The sequence below is a fragment of the Anolis carolinensis genome, chromosome 1 (genome assembly GCF_035594765.1).
Source record: "Anolis carolinensis isolate JA03-04 chromosome 1, rAnoCar3.1.pri, whole genome shotgun sequence".
Lineage (NCBI taxonomy): Eukaryota > Metazoa > Chordata > Lepidosauria > Squamata > Dactyloidae > Anolis > Anolis carolinensis.
Genome location: NC_085841.1, coordinates 22,797,324 through 22,813,054, shown reverse-complemented (window position 1 = coordinate 22,813,054; position 15,731 = coordinate 22,797,324). Strand labels below are relative to the sequence as shown.

Below are 15,731 nucleotides of genomic sequence, written 5' to 3'. Positions count from 1 at the left end.
CCCAGCCAGTTTACCAGCTGTTAGGATTTCTGGGAGTTGAAGACCAAAACATCTGGGGACCCACAGGTTGAGACCCACTGCTCCATCATGTAGTCACATAGGTAGGTCTAATTGCATTCATGTCCGCAGTGCAGTTATTCCAGTTGGCACATGTGCTGTTCCATCAGTGTGGCTGCATCCTTATCTTACAGCCACCCTGAAGACACTGCAGCAATGGAGCCAAAAGATCATAGTATATCTATTCATCACTCGCGCCTAACAAGCACATATTCTATATCGTCTGTGTCATCTGGTTGTCTTTTCCTGCAGAGATCCTAAGCTTTGCATCACAGACTACCTGGATGCACAGTTACCAGTAGACGACTCCTGTGTTATGCACTGTGTCTTTCTTCCCTGCTCTCATTGGCAATGTCTTTTATTATCATTCACTAAGCAAAATAATTCAGTTTTTTCTGTTATGTACGTGAATTGCCCTGGGCTAACTCAGTCTGCATTAGGATGCCCTTTTCAGCCCATGTGAGAGCAAGCTAAGCTGAAAAGGATAAAGCGTTTTTGAGAGCTCTTAAAGGAAAAGAAGGATTGAAGAGGCAAAGGAAAGCACAAGCAGATTACTGTTTTGTGGAATTGCTTGAAAATGCAAATTTTATGTGACATGTACCCAGGTGCTATTGTGTAATGAGGCTGCAGTATAGAAAATCAGATGTCTTGTCACAACAACAATGTATCTGGGAAGAGTGGCAGCACTGAAGCCTGATAAATTGTGAAAGTGATTGGCAGCCAATTTAAAATCTGTAGAAATAGCATGTGGTGCAGCCTTTTCCTTCAACTGCCATAGCTGAATGCTGTGGTATCACAGAAGTTGTAGTTTCAGAAGATCTTTAGCCTTCTCTAACAAAGAGTGCTGGTGACTCACCAAACTACAACTCTTGTGATTCCATAGCATTGAGCCATGGTGGTTAAAGTGATCTCAAATTGCATTAGTTCTACAGTGTAGATGCACCCTTACCACTTTGCCTTGGAGATGGTATACTTTCTCTGCTAAAGTATTCCCTGCACATGAAGAGAAAGCTTGCCAGAAGATAGGCTTTTATTTTGCTTTCTTCTTGACATGCTAATTTTTATACAGAAAGCATTTTGACATCAGGTTGAAAAATAGCATTTCCACTGCCTTCATGCTGTGTGATATGGCAGTCATGAAGGACTGTAGCATGTTGCATTTGAGTATTAAAGACTTGGAGGTTGTTCTCTAGAGGTTTCTAAGCAGAGTTTGAATGGCCACCTGTCAGGGGTGCTTTGATTGTGTGTTCTTGTATGACAGGGGTTGGACTGGCAAGCCTTTGGGGTTTCTTCCAACTCTTATCATTCTATGTTTCTGTTGCTGAAAAGTGTTGGAATTCAATCCCACACTGCCCAAGTCTGCAGTCCTCAATGAGGAACAGTTAGTTAGTTTAGGAATAGCTTGAGGGAATCCTCCCCCGGTTTCCTAAATGACAGTTGAAATGTATCTATTTGTTCTCTTATCTCTCTTTCTTTCTCTCATTCTGATTGGTTATGTAGAATTGATAGTTTACAGGGGCATGCCTTAGTTTCAGACTTCAACTTTTTACATCTTATTATTGAGACCTCTTTCTGTAAGTATTGAGACCTTTCTCTGCTTGTGTGTGTCAGGAGAGATGTAGTGCTTTGAGATTTTTTCCCCTCTCTTTTGAACCCTAGATGGAGTTAGAGTAGCTCAGAACCAGTTCTTTACTATTAAGAAATGTAGTTACTATTTTTGTAAATTAACATTTTGTCATTTTTAAAGATTGAACTCTGCATCTTTGCCTCCTAAGCTCTAAATTCTTTTCCAGCCACAATACTTCTCGCTCTGCTTGCTGTGAGCTGAACACTCAGCTGTAGGTATCCTGTTTGTTTTTTTAGGATGCTCTGCTGTTTTGGGGAGTTTTCCCTAACAATGAGCTCATACAACTGAGAACTTTGAAAGCATAACAGATCAATTCCATCGTCTAGGAGCAGCTACCAAGGCCAAAAAGTCCTCTGAAGGAGAGAAAGGGTGAAATCTTGCCCTTTCCAGCAAGCTCAGGCAAAAGCAATCTGCCACGGTGATTAGAGGTATTCTTCCTCATTAATAACTTTTGCCATCTTGAATGTGTGCTAACTTTTGGAGGGTATGCCGCTGCTTAGACAAACTCCCAAGTCAGTGAAGAGGTGAATGTGCCAGCTACATAGGGAGCGAAAACGCAGACATCTCAAAAATAATGCTTTGATATACTGCTTACTTGCCTGTCAGCTATCCAGCCCTCCTGGAGCTGTGTTTAGTCTAATTTCTCCCAGAACCAGGAGTCTTGCCGACCTCACTGAATATGCAGAAGGGCAGCTCCCCAATGTGGCTTTAAAAAACAAATAATAAAAAATAAAAATAGTTCTGTTGAACCCAGGGGACAAGTCCGAGGAAAAGCAGCTATTTATGCCTGACACCGCCGCGGCTGCAGCCCTCAACACAGCTATTCTATGGCAACTTGTGCTGCATGGCCTTCTGAGCTCCAACCTTGCCTTGGGAAGAAGAGAAAAATCACAAACAGAGCATTGTGCTTGGTCTATTTTAAACCTGGGCACAAGGCATCCTACTCTGTTCTGTGTTGCTCACCACTTCATTTCCATTTAGGTCTCTGCAAAAGCGGGAGTGCCTGCAAAGCGCTCAGCACAGCCTGCTGTTCTGCTTTGAGGGAATTCAGCAGGGCGGGGGGGGGGGGGGGGGATGGAGAAATTCCTCTTTTTTAAATCTCTCTCCTGCCCCCAATTTTGGCTCTCAAGTTTGTCTGAGGCTCCCTGGGAAGAGATCACAGCCTCCCAGTTCGCAAAAGGCTGCCTAAGGGCCTGCCTTTTATGCCAATAAATGTTTTATCATATTTAAGCTTCAAACGTGTTAGCAATGGGTCTGTTAACATTTGGCGAAATGAAAGAGCAAAAGCAGGAATGAGGGAATGGGGTGGGGGCACAGCCGTTGTGCTGCCGATAGGAGGTTCCTTTGATTTTTTTGTTTCATGGGCTGGAGGAGAGTTCTGGGGAAAGACCTCAGTATTTTTTCCTAAATGTCCTTCTTACAAGAAAATTGTTTCTGAGAAGGCAAGATGGAGCTAATAAGAAGATAACTAATGATATTACTTTCAGATTGTGTTGTCGAAGGCTTTCATGGCCGGGATCACAGGGTTGTTGTATGTCTTTCGGGCTGTGTGGCCATGTTCCAGAAGCATTCTCTCCTGACGTTTCGCCCACATCTATGGCAGGCATCCTCAGAGGTACCTCACAACCTCTGAGGATGCCTGCCATAGATGTGGGCGAAACGTCAGGAGAGAATGCTTCTGGAACATGGCCACACAGCCCGAAAGACATACAACAACCCTGATATTACTTTCAGATTTTCTTTCTTTCCTCTTAATTCTTTCTTCCATTCATTCAGTCCATTTTAGATTTTATAATCTTATTACTTCCATTGTTTCCCAGTTAAGAGATGCCAGCCTCCACTGTGAATTCTCCAGTGTAGATCTTCTGGGCACATGGGGGCAATGACAGGGAAGAATGTGGGTGTATTGGGGAGTGAGATTATTACACACACCGCATACACACACATGCGGGGAGGGAAAGGGAGTGGAAAAAGAGAGAGAACACATTCCTGGTTTTAGGAATTGAGGACAGCATGGTTGCGCACATTCCAAGGCTCAAGTCCAAGCTTTGAATCTCTAGGGACCAGGCAAAAACTAATGGATTCAAGTCTCTTCTGCTCCTTCAGAGAACAGCCAGAAACTAATTGATTCAAGTTACAAGTAAAGAGATTTCCACCTAAACCAGTGGTTCCCAACCTGTGGTCCGTGGACCACCAGTGGTCCCCAAGAACTAAAATATGATCCACAGCCTCACCATTACTACACCGTTGCAATGAAAGCATTGCAATGAGGGTCTTGCGAAACCCTCTTATGGTGCCGAGGTAATGGGAATGTCGGGAAGGGAAAGGCTGACTACCCATGAAAGGCACAACAACAAGCTTCCTGACTGCTGCTTCTCCTCTTCCTCCCTCCTTTTGAGCGGAGCCGTTCATTGTGGTACCTGGAAGTGGGGGTGCCTTGGTGTCTTTGTTTTTAGGCCTGTTCCTGGAGTTATTTGGGGTGCTGATTCCGAAAATTGCATTGAATAGACCTCATCAGCTCTAAATTATTAAATATGGTTTTCTGTGGGTGAGCAAATGGCGACTACTGGATGGCATATGTTTTGTATCAGAAACTAGAGCTGATGTGGTCTATCCAGTGCAATTTTCTGAATCGACACCCCAAATAACCAAATTGAATCTAAAGTTGACCAAAAACTGATTCGTAACCCTTTCGGTACTAATATTGGAGAGTGGTCCCTAGTCAAGTGGTCCCTGGTCAAAAAAAGGTTGGGAACTACTGATCTAAGCATTACAAAGAACCTTCTGAGTGTCAGACCTATTTGACAGTGGAACAGACAACTTCAGAAGGTAGTGGACTCTCCTTCACTGGAGATTTCTACATAGACATTGGATGGGCATTTTTCAGGAGTGATATAGTTTCCTGAATATGTAAAATCCTGCATGGCTATACTTACAACCACTTAGGTTCTTTTCAATTCTGGGATTCTTTGTCCCCTGCTTTATAGCAGATCTGCATTTGAAGATCTGTCAAATGACAGTCTTTTATTTGGAGGCATCCTCTGTTTCATCCAGTACTGCTTAAAGTAGAGGTTCATGGATTAGTGTTGGTCCGAGAGCTTTGAACTATCCTCAGCTTGTAGTTCAACTATATCATTCAAAGAATCCCCACTTTGCCTTCCACTTGTTGTTAGGAAGCAGGAGAGGTGCTTCTGAGTCTGTCATCTCAGATGCCAAAATAACCAGACCAACTTAAGGGATAAACAAGATGGCTTCAAGCTCCTGCCTTGAAGAATGTGGAGTGTAATTTGCTTCTCTACCTTGGGCACCCTACCAACTAATTTTGTATTTGTGGTCAAGGCTGTTTTGTTTCCACTATCACTTTTCAGCTTCGCCCTTCTCTTACAACTGCACATTTAATACCTTAGAGAAGAAAGCTGATAAGCTACAAACTGTTCTCACAACACATTATATAAAGAGTGTCAAACTTATTTTCACCAAGGGCCACATCAACCTTATGATTGCTTTCAAAGGGCCAGTTGTAATAGTAAGACTGTATAAATGAAACTATGTTGTCCTTGCACTGCAAACCTCACAAGCCACCTAAAATGGCATGGCCCACAGGCCTTATATTTGACACATATGCATTATATAAACAGCAACAGATTATCCTCTTATTCTGATTTTGGCTACTCTTCCATTTATAGAATCATAGAGTTATAAGGGATTGCAAGGGCCGTGTAGTCCAATCTTTAATGACACAGGAATATATAACTAAAGCATTCCCAAAAGATTGCCTTCTACCTCTGGTTAAAAGATCTCCAAAGCAGGAGAGTCCAACACCCTCCAAGGCAGTCTATTCCACTGCTGTTCTTCCTAATGGGATCTCTTTTTTCATAATTTGAACCCACTGGGTCATGTTAAAGTCTTTGGAGCAAGAAAAAACAAGCTTACTTCATTTTCTACATACCATTTCTTTAGAAAATTCAAGATGGTTTTTCTGTCTCCTCTCAGAGTTTATTGCTCCACAGAAAATATACCTAAGCTTGGTTTCTAAATCTTTAACATTTTGGTTGTCTTCCACTAGACACATTTTACTGTGTCAATATTCTTCTTGAACTATGGTATCCACAATAAAACACTGGTGTGGTCAGTCCAAGTATATTATGTCCAGTTCTGAGCAAGAAAAAAAAAGACAAGATGGACCTTGAGCCAGTCCTGTTGGCATCCTTGCAGTTTGTATCATAAAAGAATTTCAGGATTGGCTGCAACTCCTTCACGGATGTAAAATTGTTGACAGAGCTGTTGTTTGCTGCATGGCCCATGGAGCAGTGCTTGGCTGCCATCTTGCACCTCCTGCAATACATGCACAACCAGGCAGATTTTCAAGCTCATATTCAGCCTTGAAGCGCAAAGCCTCTTTTTCCATTGGGGCTTGGCTCCAGCCATTCTAAAGTCGCACGTTAAGCTGTGTGCCGCTTGATTCATTGCACTTGGCAGGTACCTGCTGAGTCCTCTGGCAAGCAAACTGCTTGATGTTTTATTGTTTCATGTATTTTTTATAATAGGCCTTCAAAGGATATAGATCCAGCTTGTCACACGACCTGCCTTGCTTCGAACAGAGAATGCAAGATTAAATGACTGACATCTTGCAAGCTATGGCAGGCTGAGGTGATGCCCAAATGGTTTCTACTCTCTACAATTGCTTCTGAGTTCTACTTTCTCTTTTCTTCAGGTTTCAGCGTCTGTAGGGGAAGGAGAATGACAGAGAGAAACAAATACTAAGGGAATTCAAATCAGAATCATACAAAATTCTATGATATAGTTTTATATTCTATGCATTTTAAGATGTTGTGAGCTGCTTTGAGTTCACTCTGGAGAAAGGTGGCATAGAAATCTCCAAAATAAATAAATACATTCAAGAAGAATGCATCTCTTATCTTCAAGGATGTTTAAATGAAAGAAGTGCCTCTATGAACAACAGTGGGAACAGATTCCCTATTGGGCTTCCCAGAAGAATCCAGTCATTCACTATGGGAAACATATCACAGGATGTCTATGCCCTACACCACTGGAGAAATTATACTGTTTGGCCGGTATTGTACCACCTGACTTCCGTTGGGAAGTAGCAGCCAATAATGAAAGGACCAAGGCATTGACATATCTGACCATCCTCTGTTTGTATATCAGCCAGTATGCCAATGTCTTAAATCAAGAACAAGCTTTCTAAGATTTACAGAGATACTCGCAGGAACACCTCAGCAAACAAGACTCAATGGCAGGTTAAAACCCAGAACTTCAATCCATTATTTATTTATTTATTTATTTGCAGCATTTATATTCCGCCCTTCTTACCCCGAAGGGGACTCGGGGCGGATCACATTACACATATAGGCAAACATTCAATGCCTTTTAACATAGAACAAAGACAAGACAAACATAGGCTCCGAGCGGGCCTCGAACTCATGTCCTCCTGGTCAGAGTGATTCATTGCAGTTAATTGCAGCTGGCTTGCTCTCCCGCCTGTGCCACAGCCCGGGCCCATGGCTGATACCAGATGAGAAACTCCCTCCTGGACACACAGAAGACTGGGTGACTTTGAAGGTGCAGACTGCACTCTGACACCACGAGATGCAGAGCCAACCTTAAGAAATGGGCTAAAAAGTGGAGTCAATGACATGTGAGTGTGGAGAAGAGCAAACCACAGACCACTTACTATAATGCAGCCTGAGCCCTGCCACATGTACAATGGAGGACCTTCTCACATTGGCACCAGAGGCATTCCAAGTGGCCAGCTTCTGGTCAAAGGAAATATAATATAATGTCAAATTTTAAACTTTGTGTTTTTTAAAATACATTATAACTGTACCCTCAATTTGCTTCTGACACAATAAATAAATAAATATACTTTGGGAAACAGTATGATGTGCCTGTTGGACCTTTGCTCAAATCCAACATGTTTCCCAGTTCAGGCCATTAATGGATATAAATAGTTCTTAATAACTTGGAAAGGGTTGTAACTCAATGATCAAGCCCCGTGCTTTGCATCTGGTGGGTCAAAATGGACAAGTTGTTGAAGGCTCAGGAATCATATTAGTTTCACAGACGACCTTGGAGGTTCATACGCTGTTGTACCCATTCCATGCAACAACAACAACAACAACAAAGCAAAAAAAAACCCTCCCCTAAATGCCCTATAAAGAGGGAAGGGGGCATGTTACCAGGTTTGATGGCCCAGGAGAGTCCTAGATTTACAAATGGAATTGATTAGAGAGTCTTGCCTTGTTTTTAAGACCTCTCCTGGACTAAAATGTGGGGAAAATACCCCTCTTAGCTCCATCGGCTATTTGAGAGCAATCTTCTCCCCCCCCCCCCCCACACACACATACACACATTTTTCCATGGCTCCTGGAGAACACAAAAACAGCCATGGTGGCAATGTGCTCTCTACTCTCTGCAGACTGTTCTTCTCCTCTTAGTCCTAGCTTCATTTCCCAGTATCTCCAGTTGGAGCTGGGAAAGAGTCCTGCCTGAAATGACTGGAGAGCCCCTTGACAAATACTGGGCAAGATGAGCCAGTGGACCGGCTTAGTGTTGGGCAGCTGCCTGTGTTCTTATGAAATCCTGAATGCCTTCCAGTGACTTCACATTAATGGAAGGGAAAATAAATATTAATAACTCATTAATAACAACAAGGCAGAAAATCAGTTCCATATTTGCCTTGAATAACAGGCAGGCAATGCTGTTAATTATCTCTTTCTTTTTTTAACGAAAGAAAGTATACTAATTGGTAATCTTCTCTAGATCTCCAGCTGATTTTATGAAGTTATTCATGCACCTCAACAAGAAGAGTTTCTATGGAAACTGAGCAACCAGATTTTCATAAGGAAACCTACCGAGAGAGAGAGAGAGAGAGAGAGAGAGAGAGAGAGAGAGAGAGAGAGAGAGAGAGAGAAGTGCCCAGCTAAAATTCAAATTGACCTTTTGCAGCAGGGTATATGAATGCCCAAATTCTCCCTACCCCCCCCCCCACCCCTCCACGTACCGCCCCCAGTTTCCATGTTGCGTTGTGGGCAGATCCCAGCCGGACTCTACATGGCAACAGCGTGAAGGCATGTTTACCACTTGCTAGACTCCGTGGGGATGTATAAAAATCTGCCAGAGCACCGCAGTTCTCAAGGGGTGGATTCTCTGGAGAAGCACAGTGCTCACTGCTGTATGCCATGCCAGCTTCAGGGAGTCAAAAATATAAAACTGTGTTTTTTAACAAGAACTTTTTAAAAAAGAAAAGGTTTCCTGAGGCTGTAATTCGTTGACCCATTTCAGAGATGCATGAGGTTGTTGGCATTTTGTTGAGCTGTCTCTCTCCTTTTAAATCATCCCTCCCCACTGAATAGGCCAGCTTTGCTCAGTGCATTGTCTTACAGATGCGTTGGACTACACTCCTATTATTTCCAACCAGCTTTGATTCCATTTGATTACCATTTGCTTCCCGTGGGTGGATCTTTGGGCAGTTTGTCTGCCTATGCGGAGCACTTCACATCATGGCTTTTACCCTTAGTTAATATGTTAGTGAGGCTTTAAACACACTGGTGGAGTTAGAATTCTCTCCTTAACTGCTAGGCTTAAAAGCCAAAGAAAGACAGACTGTCCAACAAGTCATTCATAACTCTGCAGTCAATCCTGCAAGATTTGAGGCTGGGAGACACAATGGAGCTGGAGGTGGATGCATGCATTGCCAAAAAAGGAAGAGAAAATGCATCATTTTAGAAAGCATGTGATAAATACTTTATGTATTTACTAGCTGTGCCCGGCCACGTGTTGCTGTGGCGAAGTATGGTAGTATGGGAAATAAAAGTATTGAGGAATTGGTGGTAGTTAAGGTAAAGGGTAAAGGTTTTACCTTACATTAAGTCCTTTATAAATGGGTTATATAGCTGTGTGGAAGGGCCTTGAGTCTACACTGCCATATAATGAAGGAATTAGCGGAAGTTATTTCAGAACCACTAGCAATTATCTTTGAGAGTTCTTGGAGAACGGGAGAAGTCCCAGCAGATTGGAGGAGGGCGAATGTGGTCCCTATCTTCAAGAAGGGAAAAAAGAACGACCCAAACAATTACCGTCCGGTCAGCCTCACATCGATACCAGGCAAGATTCTGGAAAAGATCATCAAGGAAGTGGTCTACGAACACTCAGAAACAAATGCGGTCATTGCTAATAGTCAACACGGATTTACCAAAAATAAGTCATGCCAGACTAATCTGATCTCTTTTTTCGATAGAGTTACGAGTTGGGTCGATACAGGGAATGCCGTGGATGTAGCCTACATGGATTTCAGTAAGGCCTTCGACAATGTCCCCCACGACCTTCTGGCAAACAAACTAGTAAAATGTGGGCTAGACAAATCTACGGTTAGGTGGATCTGCAATTGGCTAAGCGAACGAACCCAAAGGGTGCTCACCAATGCGTCATCTTCATCATGGAAAGAAGTGACAAGTGGAGTGCCGCAGGGCTCCGTCCTGGGCTCGGTTCTGTTCAACATCTTTATTAACGACTTAGACGAAGGGTTAGAAGGCACGATCATCAAGTTTGCAGACGACACAAAACTGGGAGGGATAGCTAACACTCCAGAAGACAGGAGCAGAATTCAAAACGATCTTGACAGACTAGAGAGATGGGCCGAAACTAACAAAATGAAGTTCAACAGGGACAAATGCAAGATACTTCATTTCGGCAGAAAAAATGGAAATCAAAGATACAGAATGGGGGACGCCTGGCTTGACAGCAGTGTGTGCGAAAAAGACCTTGGAGTCCTCGTGGACAACAAGTTAAACATGAGCCAACAATGTGATGCAGCAGCTAAAAAAGCCAACGGGATTCTGGCCTGCATCAATAGGGGAATAGCGTCTAGATCCAGGGAAGTCATGCTCCCCCTCTATTCTGCCTTGGTCAGACCACACCTGGAATACTGCGTCCAATTCTGGGCACCACAGTTGAAGGGAGATGTTGACAAGCTGGAAAGCGTCCAGAGGAGGGCGACTAAAATGATTAAGGGTCTGGAGAACAAGCCCTATGAGGAGCGTCTTAAAGAGCTGGGCATGTTTAGCCTGCAGAAGAGAAGGCTGAGAGGAGACATGATAGCTATGTATAAATATGTGAGGGGAAGTCATAGGGAGGAGGGAGCAAGCTTGTTTTCTGCTGCCCTGCAGACTAGGACACGGAACAATGGCTTCAAACTACAGGAAAGGAGATTCCACCTGAACATCAGGAAGAACTTCCTCACTGTGAGAGCTGTTCGACAGTGGAACTCTCTCCCCGGGGCCGTGGTGGAGGCTCCTTCCTTGGAGGCTTTTAAGCAGAGGCTGGATGGCCATCTGTCGGGGGTCCTTTGAATGCGATTTCCTGCTTCTTAGCAGGGGGTTGGACTGGATGGCCCATGAGGTCTCTTCCAACTCTACTATTCTATGATTCTATGATTCTATAATCCAGTTCAAATCAGATAATCTGTATTTTATAGGCAGTGTGGAAGAGGCCTAAGTGAGGCCTAACTCTGCCTGTCCCCTGGGGTGAGTGGGTTGCTAGGAGACCAAGTGAGCGGAGCTTAGCCTTCTAACTGGCAGCAATTGGATAAAAACAATTCTTCCTTTCCCTCTAATTAGGACTTTGTTTTCTTTTTGTTGTATGAACGTAGAGGCATGGATGACGAGTTGTGCTGCCAAGTTTAGTGTTTCTGGGATGTGTAGTTTTGTTGTTTTGTCCTAGGCTGAAATTTCATTACCCTCATATATATATATATAGATCACATACTTATTTGGAGCAGAAAGGATGGAGAATGTCATTGCCCCTGGCAGCTTGGCCATGTTGCTGGGACTATTGTGAACTGGAACCAAACAATATCTGGTGAGGCTTATGTTCCCACCCTTCTGTTGACAGTTAATTTTTTCAAATGAAGGTTATAATTGTTCAATAGTGAAATACATTGCCTTGGAGTGTGGAGGAGTCTCTTTCTCTGGAAGTTTTTGTTCAAAGGCTGGATGACCATCCTCAGGTGTGCTTTACTTGTGTGTTCCTCCTGGCATGGGGCTGGACTGGATGGCTTTTGGGGTATCTTCCAACTTTATGTTTCCATGTTTCTATTGTGTTACAAGACAGAGTATACCCCTCAGTATCTGAAGCTGGAATGACCATCACCATCAGATGGGAGAAGACCACCATTCAGATAAGCTGGACCTGAGTCATATAGGGGTTTCGAGGTCATAATCAGAACGGATGATGAGGATACCTTCACCATTGTGTATCTGGATATTGGACGATAGCCAAATGTCTCCTGCTTATCACCAATCTATTACATGACCATATTGGGGGTGGGCATCATACAAAAGTGTGTTTACAAGGAGGGAAGAGAGATTGTGCAGTTTCAGTTGTAGATTTCTATGACACATCTCTGTGATACCAGATCGTGGTCAATGTAAAAAGCCAACTGGATAGTATTTCATTCTCCCTTTGTAGATATTCCATCCCTGACCTTAGGTTTGTGTTGCATTGTTGAGTATCCAGAGAGAGTTGGGATGAAAGCATGAACTGGGGCTCAGGAGAAATCCCAAAGTCTCCCCCCACACATAGTTCAAATAACATGTACTGAACATATATCTGCCATTGTATGTTGCCTCTGTGGTAGGGCAAGGGTAGTTGATTGCATGTACTCAACACACAGAGAACTACATACTGTTTATAAAAGAACTTTAATAAGAAATTTGCCTGTATGGTGAATTAATACAAGATGTTTATGAGTAAACAAGATATGTTATTTTTCAAAGAAGACTTTGCTTTTTATCTCTGAGTGCATATTTTAAACTAAGAGGTTTCAAGGCAGTGTATATTTTTTGGGAAATTACAATTGCAACAGCAATTTCAACTTCAAAGAAACAACCATCCTCTGCTAACCAAATATATATTTGTAGTGGCATGTCTTTGTTCTTGGCAGTTTAAAGACATGGTTCTTCAGTTTAACAGCTGAGTTACCTGTGTGCCATTACATGAATGCTTATGAATATCATTTGTTCAGAGGATTGACGTCTAACAAGGTCGTATTTTTCTTGACTAGTGATTTTCAAAAATGGTTATGACATCATTTTTCCTTTTCAATAGGGTTATGATTGCCATTTATTTACAAAGGGATAGGTGCCCAGAGACTGAGTGCAGCTATTTCCAATCATAGTAGGACTAGGAAAGTCCATCTCTGAAGCCCCAAAGATCTAGTCAATATAAACATTACTGAGATACATAGGCCAGTACTCTTGGTTCAGAAAAAGGAAGATTCCTATTCTTCAATCCAGAAAAATTACATTTTTGGACTTAAATTCTCAGGGCTCCTGTTGAGTCATTGATCCCTATCTGTTTCTATTACTGAATGGCTTACTTTTATTGTATGCTAACAGTGGTTTCTTTCTCCTTGGCAGGGGCTGGTCTTGAAGAGGCTTGGGCGGAAAGACTTGGCTCAGAAGGTTTTGCAGGATGCAGTCCAGGTACAGAGCATCAGCCACCAAGCATGGAACAGCCTTGGAGAAGTCCTTCATGCTCAGGGAAAGAATGATGCTGCTGTTGAGTGCTTTCTAACTGCACTGGATCTTGAAGCCAGCAGCCCTGTCATCCCATTTACAGTTATTCCCAGGGAGCTGTGATGATAATTTTAACATCACACATATGCATTCTGTGGATGTAGTTCCAATAAAATCAGTGTACAGTGCAATAAATATGCAGTCAGCGCTCCACATTTGTGGGTTTGACTTTGGCAAATTTGATTATTCATGAATTTGATTATAATGTTGTCTCTAGGAATTTCTATGTCCTCCAGTACAACTTTAGGTCCTTCAGAATGGTTGCATTCAAAGGGCCGTTTGTAATTTTAAGACTATAAATGTTGCCCTGGCACTGAAAGCCTTGCGGACCTCAGAAAATGTCTAGAGAGGCGTTCTCTCAGGTTTTAAAAATAGTGTTGTTTTATTTTGCTGCTTTTCCATTTTCATTGGGGTCCTAAACCCCTATTCCCAGTGATTGTGGAGGTCTGACTGTATAGATACAATTCATTTGTTACCCAAAATACAGAAGTCTTTGTTAAATGAAGCTTCAATTTCAGGGATATTCCATTTTGCTGGCACGCAGACTTCAAGAGGGATTGCCACCAGGAAAATGCAATTCTTTCTTTTTATCTAGCTGCTGGGGATGCTGCAATTTGCAGTGGTGTCTGCAACCTGTTTTTACAGTGTGACTCTGAACATAAGTGACCAGAAATGAATGGCAGTCTAAGAAAGATTCTTGTCCGTTTTTGCTGTCTGACATTTGTTGCACTTATTTGGTGGTGAGTGTAGGGACATTATCTACAACCTGACAAATCAAAGGATGCACATGTTTGGTAAGTTTTCTATGGATGGTGAGATTATGAATTTTTTTTAAAAAAAACATTGCTAATTATTTCTGCATTTCATGACTTTTTTTTCTAAAATCCATCTGTAAGAAAAAAACAACACTGCTTTTTGTGCACAAAATTGTATCTTCTCCACACACTAAACCTCATTGTTTTCTGTACACACAAACCAAGGATTTTGATCAAAATACATTGTGCACAACTGAATTTGGAATGTGAAGAGTCCTATGACTCTTGATCATTTTCTAGCCCTGATATTTTGCTATGTTGAGCTAACCTCTTCTATCAAAGATGATAATATTTTCAAGTACAGGTTGAGCATCTCTTATCTGGAATTTCAGTCTGATATACTCTAAAATTTGCTTTCTAATGTGCCCAAACTTTGTTTCATGCACAAAATTGTTAAAAATATTATACTTCAAATTATCATATTGAGACTTAGGTCCCATGTCTCGGATATTCCATTCATAGAATCATAAAGTCGTAGAGTTGCAACCGACCATCCAGTCCAACTCCCTGCCCTGGGTGCATAATCAAAGCACCTCCAACAGGCATATATGTAAAAACAGATATTCCAAAATACTTCAGATCCCATGTATTTCAGATAAGGTATACTCAGCCTGTATTCTTTAGTCACAATAATTGGTTGAAAGAGTTGAATTAAAGCTTGGTGTGTTTTAGATTTCAGAAGCCTAGCTTGTAATGCTGTACACATTTTTGGCACCTACAGAATCTTATTTTGGAGGGAATAGTTGGGTGCGAATAAAGATGATATCAACAATAATGCCTGTTCTGTTAATGACAACAATCAACGCAAGACTTCTCTCTCTAAGCCTACATCATGGAGTACCAATACAATAAAATAACCAACAAAAAGGTTTGCATAAGATCTAAAAATAACTATTCTGGAAATTTGGATTGGAGAATAAAACATTTGGGTGGCCTTCTGTTGCTGAATTATGATGGCGTAAGCCAAACTTTCACAATCGCAACTCACTTTTACATCGTTTTGGAGGTTGGAATTCTGTTCTGAACACACAGTGACCAAAGCCATGAGCATTGGTGGGAACATTGGTCATAAGCATTGGTGGGAGATATTTAAATAATGGCTAAAACAGGCCCTTAGTATCCACTGGGGTTTTGTTCCAAGACGCCCCTGTAGTTATGAAAATCCATGGTGATCAAGCCCAAACAAGCAGGCTTCCTCCCTCGCAATGGTAGGATCCTATAGCAAGGTATGCCTATACATCAGCATAGTGTTCAATGCACACACAAAAAAAGTAAGATTCGCTTTTTGGATATTTTAATGACTATTTTCAGGCTGTGGTTGATTGAAACCATGGATACAGAACCCCGACTGTACAGAGCAAAATATGTCAGTTAATATAATGTGTGAATTAAATCCATACTTAAATCTCTCCCACTGAAACCAGTTGGACCAAAGGCTTGACTAGACATGGTGCTGCCACCAATACATAAGTAAGAAAAGGAAAGGAAAACATGCCATTTTGAGAACCTTTAACTACAGCTTTGTGTAATGCCAACTCTTGGCTTGTCAGACGATCCAAACCTCCCCTAAGTCTCTTTAACCTTCTCTACTTATTGTGCCAAGTTAAGCACAGTCCATTACTTGCCATCATCCTA

At 42.1% G+C, this 15,731-nt stretch overlaps 1 protein-coding gene across 3 annotated transcripts in view; it reads left to right on the top strand.

The window, feature by feature from the left end:
• Positions 1–14,871, top strand: part of ttc7a (tetratricopeptide repeat domain 7A) — a 250,058-nt gene extending 235,187 nt beyond the window's left edge. For all 3 annotated transcript variants that reach the window (XM_008104901.2, XM_016991757.2, XM_062971056.1), the window contains one exon: positions 13,123–14,871. In XM_008104901.2, coding sequence (XP_008103108.1) covers positions 13,123–13,344 — 222 coding nt within the window. In that variant the 3' untranslated portion in view covers positions 13,345–14,871. The remainder of the gene's footprint in view (positions 1–13,122) is intronic.
• Positions 14,872–15,731: the final 860 nt, after the last annotated feature.